The following is a 20,992-nucleotide window of genomic DNA, read 5'->3' as shown; positions in this document are numbered from 1 at the left end:
CCATCCATAACCCTACAGCACAGTTACCCTACACATAACTAACCAATATCCCAATACTGTAATAATACCCTATTGCCCTAACCATAGTAGGCTACCTAATGTGTTTTTCCATGCAGTCTGACATTGGCTTTGGAAAGCTGGAGACGTACGTGAAACTGGGCAAACTGGGAGAGGTAAGTGTTTTTCGCTATGGTCACGCTCTTTCAGCTGCAGTTCAAGCCACACATCCAGCTGATGGAATAGGTGCAGGATACAGAGAATAACATGTGAAAATAAAGGAGAAACTTGAAAGTAAAGGTGTGTGGGTGTTATCAGCGTGTGGGTGTTATCAGCGTGTGGGTGTTATCAGCGTGTGGGTGTTATCAGCGTGTGGGTGTTATCAGCGTGTGGGTATTCACCTTCCCTTTTACCTCATCTAGCTCCCTTAAGATAGTCTAACAGGAAACAAGTGAGTCAACACTTTCTCTGGGGACATACTGGGTTTCACCAATCTACAATAGCTGGATAGGTGTAAGCAATCCCCCTACTTAGTTTTCTTCATATGTCTTACACCTATTCAGTCTTGCCAGATCTGTGAATGGGAGTGAACATGGGCCGCATCAGGGTGGGAGCAGTGTTCTGGAATGTATTGCAGTCTAGGTCATCTCAAACCAGAGGGGGGAGTTAAAACATGTGTTTACAGTAAACTAACAGAACCAATGAATGGTCAACCATGACTGCGCCTCCACATAACAATGTGGTCCTCTTTAAATACCTTACATCCTGCCATGAAACAAGTCATTGTTCCAAGAGAGAGACAGCAATGAAATAAAGCTGCCTGGTAGCAAAATTAACCTATTAAGAATAAGGTTAATTTTGCTATGGTGAGGGGTAAGGTTATGGGATAGGGTTAGACTCAGTAGTTAAAAGGGTCAGGGTTAGACATTTGGCATTGACTATTCCTTCCTGTTTCCTATTTCCTGATCCCGTGTAGGGGACGTATGCCACCGTTTTTAAGGGTCGGAGCAAACTGACAGAGAACCTGGTGGCGCTGAAAGAGATTAGGCTAGAGCACGAGGAGGGAGCGCCCTGTACAGCTATCAGAGAAGGTAACACACAGCACCCTATACAACCATCAAACCTCTCTCCTAACCTCTGCGCACCCCTCATCACACCACACATAGCCACAAACGTGTTTCAACAGGGCTGAGATTTACTACTGGAGCTCATTTTCTCTCTGCCAACAAGAACAGTGTGAACAGTTTGTGTCATGAACAGTGCTTGTGCCCATAGAAATGGATGTGCCGCCACCCAGTGGAGCTAAAATGTAATTACCATGTCATCCATGCAGCCAGAGGTACATCCAACCATTTTCTCTGTCTCTCTGCAGTGTCTCTACTGAAGAACCTAAAACACGCCAACATTGTCACACTGCATGACATCATACACACAGAACGCTCCCTCACTCTTGTCTTTGAGTACCTGGTGAGTAGTTCAAACATCTTTCAAATACTTTGAGCAGTTTAATAATCAGTATCTTTTTTTTATGTTTTATTTTTTACATAGCTTCATGTTCTTAAATAGTGTGTGTGTTTGTCTGTGTCTCTCAGGACAGTGATCTGAAACAGTACCTGGACAACTGTGGAAACCTGATGAGCATGAACAACGTCAAGGTTAGTCCCCAGAGCAATAGAGAGTTTGGCCACCTTTTAGAAACAGATGCCATGTAGTTGCCAATGAGCAGTCCATTTATCCATTCATGACAAGAATTTGGATTCTAATTTTAGAAGTTCAGTAACCTTCTGTAGCATTGTTTAAAATTAAGAAAAATTCCAGGAATTGCTATTGGTCAATACTTCTCATGGGGAGCTAACATGGCTGCCATATGGAATTATTTGATTGTATTGTATCATGTAAATGCATCATAAAGCAGAAACCTCAATGGCCTAACTCTAAATATATGGTTATTGTCACCCCTACTGAAAACAGTTCATCATCTTCTCTTCTCTCTCTCTCTGGAGATCTTTATGTTCCAGTTGTTACGTGGTCTGTCCTACTGCCATAAGAGGAAGATCCTTCACAGAGACCTCAAACCTCAGAACCTGCTCATCAACGACAAGGGAGAGCTCAAACTAGCTGACTTTGGTATGACATGCGCACACACACACACACATACAGATAGTCTCCCCATACAGATAGATACAGACATTGGTATCTTAGCAACCTTTTCAACACCCATTCGGCATGTAGATGACCAGATCAGTAAATAACGTTCCCTCTCGGAGATCCAGCTCATGACTGTTTGTTTGATTGGTCAGGTCTGGCACGGGCCAAGTCTGTCCCCACTAAGACCTACTCCAACGAGGTGGTGACTCTATGGTACCGCCCCCCTGAAGTACTTCTGGGTACCACAGAGTACTCTACACCCATCGACATGTGGTGAGTAGTACACTACACAGGTACACACAAAAATGCACACACACACAGACCTCCATTCTGACTCAGAGAGACAGAATCCTTTCAGAAAACCTCTACATGTCTGTCACGTTGATTAACCTTCATTAACAACAATGGAAACCTAAATGAGAGAAACCATGTTTTGATCAGATGTCTTGTCCACACTATACATGATCACAGTAACATAGCTAAGCTGTTCCTTCACTTAACTCACATATAAGCCATCACTCCTGATATGAGTAATCACCATGGTGATCATTTCTGCATCACATTAATTTACCTTGAATCTTCAAATGCTGTTATCCAGCAACACAATACAGCAACTTTCAACTAATTTGCAACCCATTATTTTCATCAGTGGATGGGTCTCCATCAGAGCAGAGGACATCATTGTACTCTCTTACACCTTGGCTTGTACACAGGCCTGCTCTTAGATTTGTGTGTGTGTCTCTGTTCTACTGACGAATCTCCTGCTCTGTGTCAAATCAAATCAAGTTTTATTTGTCACGTACTTTGTAAACAACAGGTGTAGACTAACAGTGAAATATTTACTTATGTGTCTGTGTGTGTGTGTGGTGTGTGTACATGGTGGTCTAGACCATGTGATGTGAGTCCATCAGTGTGAGTGTGTGTGCGGCTCCATGGGTTTGTTATTTCCATACACACTGTGAAGCATTACCACCTCCCTTCAGGCATTAGTCTCCAAAGATCACTTTGGACATGTTCCAGAACATCAAAACTGTGATGTATCATGGGTCAATTGTGAATGACTGACTGATCTACAAATCTGCTATGTCAAACGCACCCTTTACTTTCCATTTCAATCCTCTGTCTGTGCTTCCTGTGTCTGTGTTAAAGGGGCGTGGGCTGTATTCTATTTGAGATGGCGACAGGTCGTCCTATGTTCCCCGGCTCCTCAGTGAAAGAGGAGCTGCACTTAGTCTTCAGAATCATTGGTAATTCTACTCTTTCACTTATACCACTGGGCAATCGTGCTGGTAACTAGATTCAAAGACATACAGACATAGAATATGAAGCATTTACATTAACCTTTCTCTCTCTCTCTCTCTCTCACAGGTACCCCAAAAGAAGACAGCTGGCCAGGTATCTCCAATAATGATGAGTTCAGATCCTACATGTTCCCTGAGTACAGACCTCAGCCACTCATCAACCACGTGCCTAGGTAACACAACCACAGCATTACCGCAATAAGACCACTCACCAACCACTAGCTCAGGTAACACAAACCACAACTCAGTAACATAACCAGAATTTACTGTCCTCTCCAGGCTGGATACTGAGGGGATTGACATGCTAACTTCTTTACTCCTGGTAAGAAAAACACTTACACCAACCTGTAACCGATAGTGTTCAATACCAAACCTTTATTCTGGCGTTGTGTGCATTTCCGTGTTATTTCAGTATGACACTAGGACCAGAGTCTCAGCTGAAGCATCTCTTAGACACCCCTACTTCCTCACCCTGGGAGATAACATCCACAGCCTTGCAGACAGTAAGACACACACACATTAAATGTATTTGACTTCAATCATGTGGTGAGAATGATGTATTAAGTTGCAATTTATGTTTTGTGCTTCATGCTCTCTCTCTCACTCCCTCCCTCTCACTTTCTCTCTCTCACCTCTCTCTCTCTCACCTCTCTCTCTCTCTCATCTCTCACACATCTCTCTCTCACATCTCTCACCTCTCTCTAGCCTCCTCTGTGTTTTCTCTCAGAGAAATTAAACTGCAGAAAGACCCAGGCCACCGCAGCTCAGTGTTCCAGCCTCCAGGTACAATACAGAACAACAAATACAGTACTACTCCCATAAACCATCACAACAACATAACAACTACTGCAAATAAACCATGAAACATGTTCAGTTCATTCATGTGATCCTCCTGTTCTCTTTACCAAACCCAGGTCGGGGGAAGAACAGAAGGCAGAGCATATTCTAAAGGACGACCAGCCGATGGAGTGCAGACAGGGCGAGAGAAACCCTCAAGGAGGAATCGGCTTTGAAGACAAACACACTCCAATCCCTTATACAAACAGAAATGCAAACAAACATCCAGGTCACATCAGTCTAACCTAAAAGGTATTTCCTGGTTAAATAAAGGTTCAAGTTAAATTTACACACACATCTAATCCTCTCCCTCCCCACAACAGAGGATGGATACAGACAGGGTTTCTGAGAATAAACTAGCACTACACCTCAAACGTCTTGGAGCCGAGTTCCCTCTATATGAGCATTCTACTGTCATGATTCTGGGACTGACCAGGAAGTATCTCCCATTCTCCTACCCAGTCCCCTTCCTACTCAGCCCCCTGCAGACACCCAAGCTAACCAATCACTCTGCATGTTTCAATGATCTCCACTTCTCCCTTTCTCCTCTCCTTCTGTTCATGTCCCCTTGTAATAAAATAACAGAGTTAGCACCTTGCAACACAACCACCATCTGAGACCAAAACTCTAAATCCAAACTAAATCTGAATGGTTGGGCAAACCTGCCTCTACATAACCACCCCTTGATTTCACCTAGTGGGGATTTCATTCAAATCAGTATTACAGTTTTTGAAATGGCCTCAGTAAAATGTGCTTGAGATTTCTTTCTTCAAAATATGATATAAAGAAACCTATGGGCATTTGCTTTGCATTAGTGAATAACACACGTTTAGTGTTCGTATCACTGAGTCTCCTATTTGCACAAGCCTGAAATCACCTCTGAAGAGTGTTCCTGGCCTGGCTCTAGATTAAGATGAAGAAGGATTAGACAAAGACCATTACATAATGAACCCAGAATTGCAACTGGAAACTGACTATTCCAATTGGTTTGTTCACTTCCATTCACTGGAGCACAAATTCTGATCTCCCCACTTCTCTCTGAAGTGTACAGTTGTTTCCTCCCTCTATGAAATGGGCTTGGGAATTCCAATTGGCTCCCAGAGCAGATATAGGATACTTCCTAAATAATCTGGACATCACTGTCTAATCTGTCTCCATTTTATGCTTGGACCGAGCCTCTCTTCTAACATAGTCTCCCCTTACCTCTCGCCTAACCTCCTCTCACCTACCTCTCTCCTAACCTAGGGTGCATCTAGTCTTGAGGGGGTTCCTCTTCTCTCATTCATCTAAACTGTTATAAAAAAGACAGGGTCACTGAAAAGCAATTTGGGGTAAGCCTACTAGGATTCAATCTGTTTACACCTCTGTGTGTCCAGCACATTTATATCTGATGAAAGAAAGGGAACAAGGAGAGGGAGCCACTATAGACTACTCAGATGCAGTTCTCCCTACCCCACACTGGAGACAACGCCAATAATCTTCTAGAGATAACTTTCCTTGTCTCCTTTACTTCCTCACCACCTAACTGAAAAAACGGACAGGCAAAAGCAATATGGTGGACACTTCTCCAGTCTTATCAGTGGCCATGAAGGAAATAAGGTAGGGATGGGAAGCCAAAAGCATTGGGACCCACTGGGAGAGATGGCGATCTGTGTATTACACTTTAAAACTTCCCCTGTTTATTTTAGCAACCTCTGGGGCAGAAGTATTAGCCTACTGTATATGTTTTGCTGTGGTAAATAAAGATATTTTAAATACTGTACTGTAATGAAAATAAATCATATATATGTACCTTAAAGGCCCAGTGCAGTCAAATGTGATATTCCTGTGTTTTATGTATATTTCCACACTGAGGTTTGAGTAATACTGTGAAAATGATGATAATGCCCTTTTAGTGTAAGAACTTTAAAAATAGCACCTGTTTACTGCCAGGCGGTACATTAGTTAATAGTCAAATAAGAGAGTTCCAAACCTCTCTGGCAATAGCAGCTAGTTTTCAGTTTTCCCCTCAATCAGACCACTCCCATATAGTCTTAGCTTCTTAGCAAAGAGCAATTTCTAATTTTGCTATCTGGTTATTTAGATATTAATTTATTTTTGACAATTTGAATAGACAGCAATCACAGTAAGGTACTTAATTGTAACCCAGAAATGACTTGATGTCTGATAAAAACATCTGCATTGGACCTTTAAGAGATGTTTTTCTTCTTTCTCAGTGAATTTTATGCCAGATGATACAAGTGATGACTGTATTAAATGACTAGATGATGTCTAAATGTTTTATAAAATATAAAGTATATTTAGATTTTGTATAAAATGTGATATTCAATATTTTGTGTGATTTATCTACAATACTATTATTAAAACAAGAGAAACTGAATGTATTGTGACTGCCAAGAAGCCAAAAGTGATCAAATAATAAATAACTGATAAATTAATAAATTATATCATTCTGTAGCACAATGACCGTCTCTGATTCAGTACTTAAACACAATACGGTCTATGACTGAGCGTCTTCAATCATGACGGAAAATAAATAGAAAGCAAGAAAATGTAGTGTTCAATAGGCGTCACAATTCCAAATCTGGCCTTTCATACTAATTTGGGCATTTAATCATCCATATTTCGTCACTCATTATCTACATTAAGATATTAACCATAACCTATTTATTAAGATCATGAATCTCGTGGTCATAATGCGATTGAGGAAGACCAACAGGAGTCGCAACACAGACCACTAGTCAATGGACAAACCTAGCACGCTTAAAACTATTCCATAAAAATGCATTACACGGAAAATAACGACAATGGCACTTCACATAACATAGATTATTGCTAAACAGTCAAATCTAGCGTGGAAGATGCAGGCGCGAAAATCTGATACCAACTTTGGAGGGGACAATTACATAAAATTTCTCAAGAGCAATTCCTGAGGGGGACACCAAAGGTAGTGCTGTAACACAGCCTACGTTGTAATATGTTAAATGTATATTGAGGAACCATAATCACTACTACTGGATAATTGATAGGTACAGTAGTTAACTGAAGGGTTGTCCCAACTTGTTCAAATGTTTAAATCATTATAATAATAATAGTTATAGCACTGTTCCTTATCAGTCCAGTATGTACCTGGTAAAGGTGAAATAAAAATTTAAAAAGTTCCCTGGCGACAATTTAGCTTTTGCAACGAGACCATTAAATATATTTTAGACAATGGTAGAGGAGGGTGTAGTTCTGTTCAGTTTATCGCTAACCTTATCACAGGGACTTTGAAGCACTACAGCTGCATGCTGATCTTGGAATAAATTGACGATAGCAAATATTCCATCTTTGACAACGCCACATAAATGGAATAGGTACTAGCTAGCTTGATAGTCAATGTTTGCTTTAGTTTGCGCGCTAGCTCTGCAAATTCAGCTAGCGTGTGAACCCTGCCAACATTTAAAACATTTAAAAAACATTGATATGGCGCGATTGACTGGATTAACCTCACGTCAATTACGTGCATTGAGTGCCTTTCGGACAGTAGATACGAACCCTCTATCACCTTGCCAGCTGAAGAACTGGCAGTGGATCAAACCATTGTGAGGCAAAGGGCGGGGGGGTCATAATCTTTTTAAACTTAAAAACGCGCTATTAAGTGTCTATAATCAGCGCACGTGCTTTCTTTACGTATTAATATTATTTAAATACACATAGTTATGTTTACAGTGATATATTGGGGGGGGACAAATCATATTTTTTCCCAGGATGGGGGGTCGTGTCCCCCCTGGAATTTCCGCCTATGTGAAGATGCCCTTCTCTCCTACAGAGCGGCACAGATGAGTTCAGTGATGGACATCAGTCGCCAGGGGAGGGCACTGCGAGTTTGACAGGTTTAGAAGTGTGACGTAACTGGAAGACAAACAACAGGTTATTAACTCAATTTACAAACAAACATCCCAACTCCGCCAGCCAAATTTAAATAACTTCAGGGGGGTTGTTGTCGGCGCACGTCAAGGTCTCCTTATAACCTTCGGCTCAATTCAATTTGTAAGTCGCTCTGGATAAGAGCGTCTGCTAAATGACTTAAATGTAAATGTAATTAGATGGTTTCCCTCTCTTAAACAGCTCCAGTGCTCGTCACGGCAACAGCGAGATGTTAGTAGATGATCTGGTCTGGGCTTTGTTCAAGCGCCACTGGCAGCACACCCTGACCTATTGGAGCGTGTTCTTTAGTTTCGGGCTGTGTATTGCGTTCCTGGGGCCGACCATCCTGGACCTGAGGTGTCAGACCCAGTCCACTCTGCAGGAGATCTTCTTCTTCGCCCAACAGCTCTCTCTCATGCTGGGGAGCGCCCTGGGAGGAATCTTCAAGAAGATGTGAGGGTCAGATGTCTGGCTACTGGTGTGGCCAATGTGTACCAGCCAGGGTTGGGGTAAATCTTGTTTCAAGTGATTTTTAAACTATAACCTGGGATTTGTTTTTCGGCAACAGCAATTAACAGCAGCCCCTCCACTAGTTTTGGTGTGCAGCAGAGGGATTGGCAGTCATAACATCCACATGATAGTCTACTTTGAAACATCTTTAGTTTGGAAGCTATATATTTTTGTCCTTTAAGTTCCAGTTATTTGTGAACAACGGATGGAGTAAAAACACTTTTTATATTGTGGTTTATGATATAGGGTAAGACAGTTGTGCTAAACTCTTGGTTTCCATCCAACATTTTTATGAATGTAATGTGGTCTCAGAGCATTTCATGTTATTCTGTACGAGAATCCGACACACTCCATTTAGTATGATACATTATTATCTTACGTTTGGTATCGTTACATAAGATGGTTACTTAAGGCAAAATCGAAAGTATAACAGTAGGCGTATAATATGAAGGTCTAGCAGCCCAAAAGTAGCGAGGTCTAATCTCTCCATGGACCATTTTTGCTAATTAGCAACTTTACAACTACTTGCTACTTTACAACTACTTACCATGTTAGCTAACCCATTTCCTAACCCGAACCTTAACCCTTTAGCTAACGCTCACCTCAACCCTTTTAGCTAACCTTAACTCCTAATCCCTAGACTAGCTAACGTTAGCCAACTAGCTAGAATTCGTAATATATCATACATTTAGCAAATTCGTAACATATTGTATGTTTCACATATTCGTAACATATAACAAATTAGTGTTATGTTACGAATATGTGAAACATACAATATGTAATTCATAACATATCATATGAAATATGTGATGGACAGCCACAAATTAATACGTAGCATACGAAATGGAGTGTCTCAGATATAAGTACCGAATAATACGAAATGCTCGGGGACAAGGTTGCCCAACCAACCACATGTCTGATAAAAACAAATGTCATGACAGGCCTGATGGAAACAGCGACTTGTTCTGTACATTTTCCAGATGTCGACAAAATACACTGGACAAGGTCCTGGGATCTTCTTGTGTCTGTATTATGCGAGAAATGACAAAGAAAAACTATGCGCAAATATAGATTTAATATCCATCATATCGAAGTAGACTTGGAGTCATAAAATGGTGTGTGGTCCTCCCTCTATGACTCGGGAAACCATGCAGTTCATTAGGCTACAGCTGAAACAAGTTATGATGAACTAAACAGGATGGTGATCTTGATGCTCCTTTCCAATAAATATCAAGGGTCTTATTCTGGTGACATGATTGTCGATGCCTGACTGCTGTTTGACAAATGCAAATATTCTGTCTCTTATCCACAATAATCATCTTGCAGACTAGCTTACCTGCTCAGCCTACCCGCACTGTATCTGCAAGCTGTTGGCTAGAGCGCACTTTCCAAGACCAGAGAAGGCAAATGTAGCTATTTATTTGTGATCACTATCGGTAGAGTTGAAAATGCGATGGAAACACAACCTACACGAAAATGTGTACATTATTGGTGTTTTGTTCCCTGAGCCACTTAGTTATCACTCTTGCCTTATGGCAAGGTGCTCCATTGTGCTGGAAAATGCATTGTTCGTCACCAATCTGTTCCTGGATGGTTGGGAGAAGTTGCTCTCAGAGGATGTGTTGGTACCATTCTTTATTCATGGCTGTGTTCATAGGCAAATTTCTGAGTGAGCCCACTCCCTTGGCTGAGAAGCAACCCCACACATGAATGGTCTCAGGATGCTTTACTGTTGACATGACACAGGACTAATGGTAGCACTCAACTTGTCTTCTCCGGACAACCTTTTTTACGGATGCCCCAAACAATCGGAAAGGGGATTCATCAGAGAAATTGACTTTACCCCAGCCCTCAGCAGTCCAATCCCTGTACCTTTTGCAGAATATCAGTCTGTCCCTGATGTTTTTCCTGGAGAGAAGTGGCTTCTTTGCTGCCCTTCTTGACACCAGGCCATCTTCCAAGTCTTTGCCTCACTGTGCGTGCAGATGCACTCACACCTGCTTGCTGCCATTCCTGAGCAAGCTCTGTACTGGTGCTGAATAAACTTTAGGAGACGGTCCTGGCGCTTGCTGGACTTTCTTGGGTGCCCTGAAGCCGCCTTCACAACAATTGAACCGCTCTCCTTGAAGTTCTTGATGATCCGATAAATGGTTGATTTAGGTGCAATCTTACTGGCAGCAATATCCTTGCCTGTGAAGCCCTTTTTGTGCAAAGCAATGATGACGGCATGTGTTTCCTTGCAGGTAATCATGGTTGACAGAGGAAGAACAATGACTTCAAGCACCAGCCTCCTTTTGAAGCTTCCAGTCTGTTATTCGAACTCAATCATCATGACAGAGTGATCTCCAGCCTTGTCCTCGTCAACACTCACACCTGTGTTAACGTGAGAATCACTGACATGATGTCAGCTGGTCCTTTTGTGGCAGGGCTGAAATGCAGTGGAAATGATTTTGGGGGATTCGGTCCGCAGGAGTCACTGCTAGCTAGCTTGCCAACAGCTAGCCAACGTCTTCCGAATTGAACTTCAACAACCCGGTCAACATTCCGCCTCGCTCCACAGGTAGTATCACATTTTCATTTCACTTCATTACTGTACAACGGTTTGATTTTTTTGATCGTAGCTAGCTAGCTACATAGCCGTCTTTGTATCTAAGACAATTGTGTAGTCTGGAGCGATTTTCTAGGTTAGCTAGCCAGCTATTGTCGTTCTTTTAACGTAACATTACGTAATCAACACTGCTAGCTAGCCAGCTAGCCCCCGAATAGCAGCACTGTAGAAACTATTACACACCCGACGGAACGACTTGTGCCGTCGTTCCGACGTGTCCACTGCCAGCTAGCCTACTCCAGCAGTACTGTATCATTTCAATCATTTTAGTCAATAAGATTCTTGCTACGTAAGCTTAACGTTCTGAACATTCGATAAGTGTAGTCCACTTGTCATTCCAATCTCCTTTGCATTAGCGTAGCCTCTTCTGTAGCCTGTCAACTATGTGTCTATCTATCCCTGTTCTCTCCTCTCTGCACAGACCATACAAACGCTCCACACCGCGTGGCCGCGGCCACCCTAATCTGGTGGTCCCAGCGCGCACGACCCACGTGGAGTTCCAGGTCTCCGGTAGCCTCTGGAACTGCCGATCTGCGGCCAACAAGGCAGAGTTCATCTCAGCCTATGCCTCCCTCCAGTCCCTCGACTTCTTGGCACTGACGGAAACATGGATCACCACAGACAACACTGCTACTCCTACTGCTCTCTCTTCGTCCGCCCACGTGTTCTCGCACACCCCGAGAGCTTCTGGTCAGCGGGGTGGTGGCACCGGGATCCTCATCTCTCCCAAGTGGTCATTCTCTCTTTCTCCCCTTACCCATCTGTCTATCGCCTCCTTTGAATTCCATGCTGTCACAGTTACCAGCCCTTTCAAGCTTAACCTCTTGAAACTCCCCATCCCGGATCCGGGATTGTGACTAAGCCTCAGGCTCATTAGCATAACGCAACGTTAACGATTTCTGAAAATCGCAAATAAAATTAAAATAATGCGTTTGCTCTCAAGCTTAGCCTTTTCTTAACAACACTGTCATCTCAGATTTTCAAAATATGCTTTTGAACCATAGAAATTGACTAATTTGTGTAAGAGTATGCAAAGCTAGCATAGCATTTTGTGTAGCATGTAGCACGCAACATTTTCACAAAAGCCAGATAACCAAATAAATAAAATCATTTACCTTTGAAGAGCTTCTGATGTTTTCAATGAGGAGACTCCCAGCCACATACCAAATGCGCAGTGTTTCCTGAAAGCGTCTGTGTGTAGGAGAAATTGTTCCGTTTTCTACATTGCGCCTGGCTACCGAAACGAACGAAATGCAGTCACCTACAACGTGAAACTTTTTCCGGATTAACTACATAATATCGACCGAAACATGGCAAACGTTGTTTGGAATCAATCCTCAAGGTGTTTTTTCACATATCTCTTCATTGACATGCAGTTCATGGAAGCTTGCTTCTCTCTCTGTGCCCCATGGAAAAATACTGGCAGGTGACTTTTGCACCAATTTCGGCGCAGGACACCGGGCGGACACGTGGTAAATGTGGTCTCTTATGGTCAATCTTCCAACGATCTGCCTACAAATACGTCACAATGCTGCAGACACCTTGGGGAAACGACAGAAAGGGCAGACTCATTCCTCTTGCGTTCACAGCCATATAAGGAGATCATGAAAGACAGAGCCTCAAAAATCCTTGTCATTTCCTGGATGCCAAGTCATCTTGGTTTTGCCTGAAGCTCACGTTAAAGGGCACGCACAGAGAGAAGATATTTGTATTTCTGGACACGTCAGAGTGTTTTCTTTCGAACAGTAGCAATTATATGCATAGTCGAGCATCTTTTTGTGACAAAATATCTTGTTTAAAACGGGAACGTTTTTCTTCCAAAAATGAAATAGCGCCACCATAAGTGTAAGAGGTTAACATCCTTATCATTTATCGCCCTCCAGGTTCCCTCGGAGAGTTCATCAATGAGCTTGATGCCTTGATAAGCTCCTTTCCTGAGGACGGCTCACCTCTCACAGTCCTGGGCGACTTTAACCTCCCCACGTCTACCTTTGACTCATTCCTCTCTGCCTCCTTCTTTCCCTCCTCTCCTCTTTTGACCTCACCCTCTCACCTTCCCCCCTACTCACAAGGCAGGCAATACGCTCGACCTCATCTTTACTAGATGCTGTTCTTCCACTAACCTCATTGCAACTCCCCTCCAAGTCTCCGACCACTACCTTGTATCCTTTTCCCTCTCGCTCTCATCCAACACTTCCCACACTGCCCCTACTCGGATGGTATCGCGCCGTCCCAACCTTCGCTCTCTCTCCCCCGCTACTCTCTCCTCTTCCATCCTATCATCTCTTCCCTCTGCTCATACCTTCTCCAACCTATCTCCTGATTCTGCCTCCTCAACCCTCCTCTTCCCTTTCTGCATCCTTTGACTCTCTATGTCCCCTATCCTCCAGGCCGGCTCGGTCCTCCCCTCCCGCTCCGTGGCTCGACTGACTCATTGCGAGCTCACAGAACAGTGCTCCGGGCAGCCGAGCGGAAATGGAGGAAAACTACGCCTGCCCTGCGGACCTGGCATCCTTTCACTCCCTCCTCTCTACATTTTCCTCCTCTGTCTCTGCTTCTAAAGCCACTTTCTTCCACTCTAAATTCCAAGCATCTGCCTCTAACCCTAGGAAGTTCTTTGCCACCTTCTCCTCCCTCCTGAATCCTCCTCCCCCTCCCCCCCTCCTCCCTCTCTGCAGATGACTTCGTCAACCATTTTGAAAAGAAGGTCGACGACATCCGATCCTCGTTTGCTAAGTCAAACGACACACCTGTTCTGCTCACACTGCCCTACCCTGTGCTCTGACCTCTTTCTCCCTCTCTCTCCAGATGAAATCTACCGCTTCTTGTGACGGCCGGCCGCCCAACAACCTGCCCGCTTGACCCTATCCCCTCCTCTCTTCTCCAGACCATTTCCGGAGACCTTCTCCCTTACCTCACCTCGCTCATCAACTCATCCCTGACCGCTGGCTACGTCCCTTCCGTCTTCAAGAGAGCGAGAGTTGCACCCCTTCTGAAAAAACCTACACTCGATCCCTCCGATGTCAACAACTACAGACCAGTATCCCTTCTTTCTTTTCTCTCCAAAACTCTTGAACGTGCCGTCCTTGGCCAGCTCTCCCGCTATCTCTCTCAGAATGACCTTCTTGATCCAAATCAGTCAGGTTTCAAGACTAGTCATTCAACTGAGACTGCTCTTCTCTGTATCACGGAGGCGCTCCGCACTGCTAAAGCTAACTCTCTCTCCTCTGCTCTCATCCTTCTAGACCTATCGGCTGCCTTCGACACTGTGAACCATCAGATCCTCCTCTCCACCCTCTCCGAGTTGGGCATCTCCGGTGCGGCCCACGCTTGGATTGCGTCCTACCTGACAGGTCGCTCCTACCAGGTGGCGTGGCGAGAATCTGTCTCCTCGCCACGCGCTCTCACCACTGGTGTCCCCCAGGGCTCTGTTCTAGGCCCTCTCCTATTCTCGCTATACACCAAGTCACTTGGCTCTGTCATAACCTCACATGGTCTCTCCTATCATTGCTATGCAGACGACACACAATTAATCTTCTCCTTTCCCCTTCTGATGACCAGGTGGCGAATCGCATCTCTGCATGTCTGGCAGACATATCAGTGTGGATGACGGATCACCACCTCAAGCTGAACCTCGGCAAGACGGAGCTGCTCTTCCTCCCGGGGAAGGACTGCCCGTTCCATGATCTCGCCATCACGGTTGACAACTCCATTGTTTCCTCCTCCCAGAGCGCTAAGAACCTTGGCGTGATCCTGGACAACACCCTGTCGTTCTCAACTAACATCAAGGCGGTGGCCCGTTCCTGTAGGTTCATGCTCTACAACATCCGCAGAGTACGCCCCTGCCTCACACAGGAAGCGGCGCAGGTCCTAATCCAGGCACTTGTCATCTCCCGTCTGGATTACTGCAACTCGCTGTTGGCTGGGCTCCCTGCCTGTGCCATTAAACCCCCTACAACTCATCCAGAACGCCGCAGCCCGTCTGGTGTTCAACCTTCCCAAGTTCTCTCACGTCACCCCGCTCCTCCGCTCTCTCCACTGGCTTCCAGTTGAAGCTCGCATCCACTACAAGACCATGGTGCTTGCCTACGGAGCTGTGAGGGGAACGGCACCGCCAGTACCTCCAGGCTCTGATCAGGCCCTACACCCAAACAAGGGCACTGCGTTCATCCACCTCTGGCCTGCTCGCCTCCCTACCACTGAGGAAGTACAGTTCCCGCTCAGCCCAGTCAAAACTGTTCGCTGCTCCTGGCCCCCCAATGGTGGAACAAACTCCCCTCACGACGCCAGGACAGCGGAGTCAATCACCACCTTCCGGAGACACCTGAAACCCCACCTCTTCAAGGAATACCTAGGATAGGATAAAGCAATCCTTCTCACCCCCCCTTAAATGATTTAGATGCACTATTGTAAAGTGGCTGTTCCACTGATGTCAGAAGGTGAATTCACCAATTTGTAAGTCGCTCTGGATAAGAGCGTCTGCTAAATGACTTAAATGTAATGTAAATGTAAAGAGTGACTTTGCAATTAATTGCAATTAATCTGATCACTCTTCATAACATTCTGGAGTATATACAAATTGCCATCATACAAACTGAGGCATCAGACTTTGTTAAAATTAATATTTGTGTCATTCTCAACTTTTGGCCATGACTGTACTGTTCACAGATCATAGGGTCTTACAGGAGGCATGTAGAGGTCTAAAAAGTGCCTAAAATTGCCAATTTCATAATTTTCTCAAAGGTTTGTGACAAATGTTGTCCCCCACACGGGACGATTGAGCTAATGTGCGCTAATGTGATTAGCATGACGTTATAAGTACAAAATAACATTTCCCAGGACATAGACCTATCTGATATGGGCAGAAAGATTAACAAGAATTTAAGCTAACTGCACTGTCCAATTTATAGTAGCTATTTACAGTGAAAGAATACCATGCTATTGTTTGAGGAGAGTGCACAGTTATGAACTTGAAACTGTATCAATAAACCAATTAGGCACATTTGGGCAGACTTGATACAACATTTTGAACAGTAATGCAATGTATAATTGGATCAGTCTAAAACGTTGCACATACACTGCTGCCATAGAGTGGCCAAAATTTAAATTACACATAGAGTCCTAAGTCATAATGGCCTTTCTCTTGCATTTTAAAGATGGAACATGAAAAATTGAAAACACTTTTATTTCTTCGTATTATCTTTTATCTTTTACCAGATCTAATGTGTTATTCACATTTTCACAAATTTCAAAGTGTTTCCTTTCAAATGGTATCAAGAATATGCATATCCTTGCTTCGGGTCTTGAGCTACAGGTAGTTAAATTTGGGTATGTCATTTTTGGCTAAAATAGTGTGTGTGTGTGTGTGGGGGGGGGGGGGGTCTAATCCTTAAGTTGTTTAAACTCTTTCCTCCCAATGACGTTCCTATATGAGAATTACCAGCGCAATCTGAGATTCCCCCAAAAATTCTGTTACCGTGGAATTGCCCAAGTCAAGAATTTACAATTATACCACAGACTTGATAGACCAGACAAGGCTTAAAGTGCTTTGCTTTTGTTTAAAAGTGTGATACTCCTTGGCACAAATTGAGTGCTCCATTGGTTCTTGCATTGGGCAAAGCGCTGACTGGATGGCATCAGGGTGTATTTAGTGTTCAGGATATGGGAGGGGTTGCCAAAATGCCAGCAATGCCTTGTGGAGGCTGAGTGTGAATTTGTCCCAGTGATGCTCATGAATTGGGAAGTTGAGTATTTTGCTTCTGTCACCACCCCAGAACATAACAAATGACTGCCTCTAAGAACAATATTGTTCCCATACCAATGAAGTTTGTTTGAACCAAATTTGTCTGTCTATCCTTGTGACATTCACAGATCTCCAGTCCAATCGTTCTGCTCTGATACTTTTTTTGAGTTAGTGCCACTGTCACATGACTGGGGTTTAATTACACATACACCTGTATCAGAGCTGAGCACTGAAGAGAAAACATAAAAACAGAGGGAGAAGGGGAGTAGAGAGAAACAGGAAGGGAGAGAGAGCGATTGAGAGGTAGAGAGAGAACATATTCTGGTGTTGGGAAGGGAGAGAGGGAAAAAAATAGATGTACACATTCTGGTGTTAACTGCAACTTGCTGTGTTTATTAGGGACCCGGTCTAATGGAACGTTAGTTCTCAAACCAGCTCACAGAGCGAGAGAGTGGAAAGTTGGCAGGGCAGAGGTGAAGATAAGGCGGGGCTTGCTGGACACTAGGTGCCTCGGGGGTAGGAAACTCTTGACAAACAGGGTAAATACGACTGTAGCATTTATCAGTGGGGATTGGGTCAAGGGGACATTCCTGCTACAATACTGCCCACGCTAGTAGAGCTGGAGAAACAAACCCTCAGCTACCCTACCTCTAGCCCTGGGTTAATGCCAGAGATGGAGAGCTAAGCAGGCCTGGGCACAGTCACTTCCTGGATGGGAGACTAGATGTGTCGAGGAGTGGAGAGAGGGCCAGCAAGGGGGCTCAATTTCCTTGTTGTAACTTTACTTTCATTAATCTAATGACTGTTTATTAATTTAATCCACTATGTTTAATTGTTACCCAATTTTTAAATTAATGATGTAACAATTAACTCATTAGAAATTTGGGGCAACATGGAAGAGGTTATTTAAAGAGGTACCATCTCCCGAATTGAACTCTATAAGGTCTTTACCTATAACATCCATAAAACAGTCAACATATTAATCAGAACCTCTTATTATATCATTCTGAACAGTCGTAACCTCATACATCTGCAAACACCACAGACTTACTCATGATTCGGTACTACATCAATTGGTTTGATTATTTATTTACTAGTTAACTAAAATTAGAAAACAGGATAAAATACACACTTAATACATGAGAAGGTCCCTAGCGGACTGACAATATGACGGCTTGTTACAGAGGGGGGGAAAGAGAGGGAGAGATAAAAAGGGACACTTATCGTGGATACATTTTAGAACGATTCTCACATTTAATCAAATACTTTGCACACAAACCGGTGCCCATTTGGAATAAGAAATCATGAATGTATTTCTTTGCCGTTTGAGACTCGTAATAGGATGGGAGGGTTTGAAGCGTTGTAGAATGGTCCTCTTCGATTCGCTTTCCTCGAAATCTGACTTAGGACAGCTAATCAGCCGTACCAGTGATTGTCTGGGAGTTGAGATCCTCGCCTACACCTCGTGTTGATTGTTCAGGGTTCAGGATTCAGACCACTTTACACGTACATCTGCCATCTGGCAATGTTCTGGTCTCAGAGGTGAGGTATTTCTTTACCTTGTGTTGAGGTTCAAAGTTCTACCCATTTGAAATGTGTAGCTCCTGCCTCACGTTTCCTGGTCTAATGTTTATTTCTATTGACAATCCTTTTATACCCTCTGGCCAAAGGGAGCGGTTCTGTCAGTCTGACAGGGTATCTGACCTTATTGGGGTGTGGCTACTTACATATGCACAGTTTATAGTAGATAGGAATGTGATTTTAGGAGGTATAAGAGTCTCTGAACAAAAATACTTTAATCCTTTTTCATATTATATGCACAATGTATTGGATGGAAACTTTACAGATAAAGGGGATATACTTTCCAAGTTACAGTATTTCGTCCATTTTTAATGACATCAAAATAAAAAACAGCATGACATTAGTTTTCTATAGTTCCCCCACTGACCATTCAGTCTGTTAACCAAGGACATTCCTTTCACCAATACTGGAGGGGAAAAGAGAGTCCTCTTCTCATTAAATTTATGACAGGGCGTGAGATGTGGGTTTTGCCATAATCCCACTATGCCACCATGTGCTGATGCTTGGCGTTGCCATGGCAATATCTGGCACGGCAATGGGGTGATTGAGGACAAGCAGCAACCACTGGAATTGATCCAGACTTTCTCCTCCTCTCTTCCAGCTCTCGTCAACATCCAGAGACAGTCAAGTTCAACCCGAAGACAATGCCTTCTTACCCAGTATCCACCCTCAGATCAAACATAAACTCAGATTTAGCTGACTATGGATACTTACAATAGTCTATCCACTCAGAAATCAGCTGTTTGGAGTTATTTTTGTATGTTAGAACTGGGAAATGTTATGCAGTAGCTGTCTGAATGACTGTGGCATTCATAAACTAGGAGTTGGAGAGTAGATGTTAACTTTGCTTGTTTGTGTATTGATAAAGCAGTGCTTGATCATGTCTTTGTCTTTCTAAATGCTGTCTGACCATGACAGTGTAAATCCATGAACAGCATGAGACCAAAGCCCCTCTATTGACATGCTGCTTCTATAAACTCCGGTGGAGCAATGACATGAGGAGAAATGGTGTTGCAAGGTGTGGGTGTTGTTACCTCACGGGGCCATCGCTAGATAAAAAGTGTGCATTTCTTTGGCGGAACTCCGTCAGGGTCTCAATTTACTGTTGAGTTAGATTAGTAGAATGAATACAGAAGGTGCAATTTTGAAATTTGGTTATGCATCAGCAGTTTCTCTTATGTCTGTCACTCAATTAGCCAACCAAATCTTGCTTAGGGCCCCCAAAAGGCTAGGGCCGGCCCTGCTACCTTAAACACTTGTGTCACGGGGCCAGCCTTCCAAATCTCTTGTTGACTTGTGAGAAGCTTAGTCTTCCAGGGCTAAGGAAACACAGACAAGGTTACTAGAGATATTTGTTTTATTTTATAGTCTCACGTTATAAACGTTTCCTACTTCTCAAACATACACACACGGCTGCACCACTCCAAGACAAGTAGCATGTAAACCTGTAAAAAGCATGTTGAACTAAAATAATTTACAGAAGTGAACAAAACAAGAACAAAAGTGTAGAAGCAAATGGTCAGTTTGTCATTTAACCTAGAAAGGGAAGGGGAGGGACAATGACCCAAAACACACCTCCAGGCAGTGTAAGGGCTATTTTACCAAGAAGGGGAGTGATGGAGTGCTGCATCAGATGACCCGGCATCCACAATCACCTGACTTCAACCCAATTGAGATGGTTTTGGATGAGTTGGACCGTAGAGTGAAAGAAAGGCAGCCAACAAGTGCTCAGCATATGTGGGAAATCCTTCAAGGTTGTTGGAAAAGCATTCCAGGTGACTACCTCATGAAGCAGATTGAGAGAATGCCAAGAGCGTGCAAAGCTGTCAAGGCAAAGCGTGGCTACTTATGGAATCTTAAATATAAAATATTTTTATTTGCTTACCACTTTTTGGGTTACGACATGATTCCATATGTGTTATTTCATAGTTTTGATGTCTTCACTATTCTACAAATGTGTCTCTGTGTAAAGTGGATTTAGAGTTTTTTTCCCTCTAGTTGCACACTAGTAGAAATGAGGTCAAACATTTCAGTTTTCCTGCATTAAAATCCCTTTTTATTATATGCTTATGGCCCTATACAGCTCGTTGTGTGCAGTCTTAGTGCCAGCATCGGTAAATAGACAGTTATGAAAAAATTTGATGAAAACTCTCTTGGGAAATAGTGTTGCCTACTGCCTTTAATGAGGTACTCTAGCTCAGATGAGCAAAACCTTGATACTTCCCTAATATTAGAGAAAGGCAGATTATCCACTCGTCAGGTATCCCACTCACCGTTCTCTTACTAATGATGGGGATTTGGGCCTGGTCCAGGAAGAGCAGTACGTCTTTCGCATCTGCATCATTGAAGAAAAAATCC

At 43.5% G+C, this 20,992-nt stretch overlaps 1 protein-coding gene across 2 annotated transcripts in view; it reads left to right on the top strand.

Annotated features, from left to right (window-relative positions):
- Window positions 1-6,740, top strand: part of cdk18 (cyclin dependent kinase 18) — a 67,263-nt gene extending 60,523 nt beyond the window's left edge. For both annotated transcript variants that reach the window (XM_064968538.1, XM_064968539.1), the window contains 12 exons: window positions 117-173; window positions 974-1,088; window positions 1,370-1,464; window positions 1,590-1,652; window positions 2,001-2,124; window positions 2,298-2,418; window positions 3,295-3,392; window positions 3,514-3,619; window positions 3,726-3,768; window positions 3,859-3,949; window positions 4,152-4,229; window positions 4,361-6,740. In XM_064968538.1, coding sequence (XP_064824610.1) covers window positions 117-173; window positions 974-1,088; window positions 1,370-1,464; window positions 1,590-1,652; window positions 2,001-2,124; window positions 2,298-2,418; window positions 3,295-3,392; window positions 3,514-3,619; window positions 3,726-3,768; window positions 3,859-3,949; window positions 4,152-4,229; window positions 4,361-4,395 — 1,026 coding nt within the window. In that variant the 3' untranslated portion in view covers window positions 4,396-6,740. The remainder of the gene's footprint in view (window positions 1-116; window positions 174-973; window positions 1,089-1,369; window positions 1,465-1,589; window positions 1,653-2,000; window positions 2,125-2,297; window positions 2,419-3,294; window positions 3,393-3,513; window positions 3,620-3,725; window positions 3,769-3,858; window positions 3,950-4,151; window positions 4,230-4,360) is intronic.
- Window positions 6,741-20,992: the final 14,252 nt, after the last annotated feature.

The sequence above is a fragment of the Oncorhynchus masou genome, chromosome 6 (genome assembly GCF_036934945.1).
Source record: "Oncorhynchus masou masou isolate Uvic2021 chromosome 6, UVic_Omas_1.1, whole genome shotgun sequence".
In the NCBI taxonomy this organism is placed as follows: domain Eukaryota; kingdom Metazoa; phylum Chordata; class Actinopteri; order Salmoniformes; family Salmonidae; genus Oncorhynchus; species Oncorhynchus masou.
The sequence above is the reverse complement of the archived record's forward strand: the minus strand, read 5'-3'. Positions and strand labels throughout refer to the sequence as shown.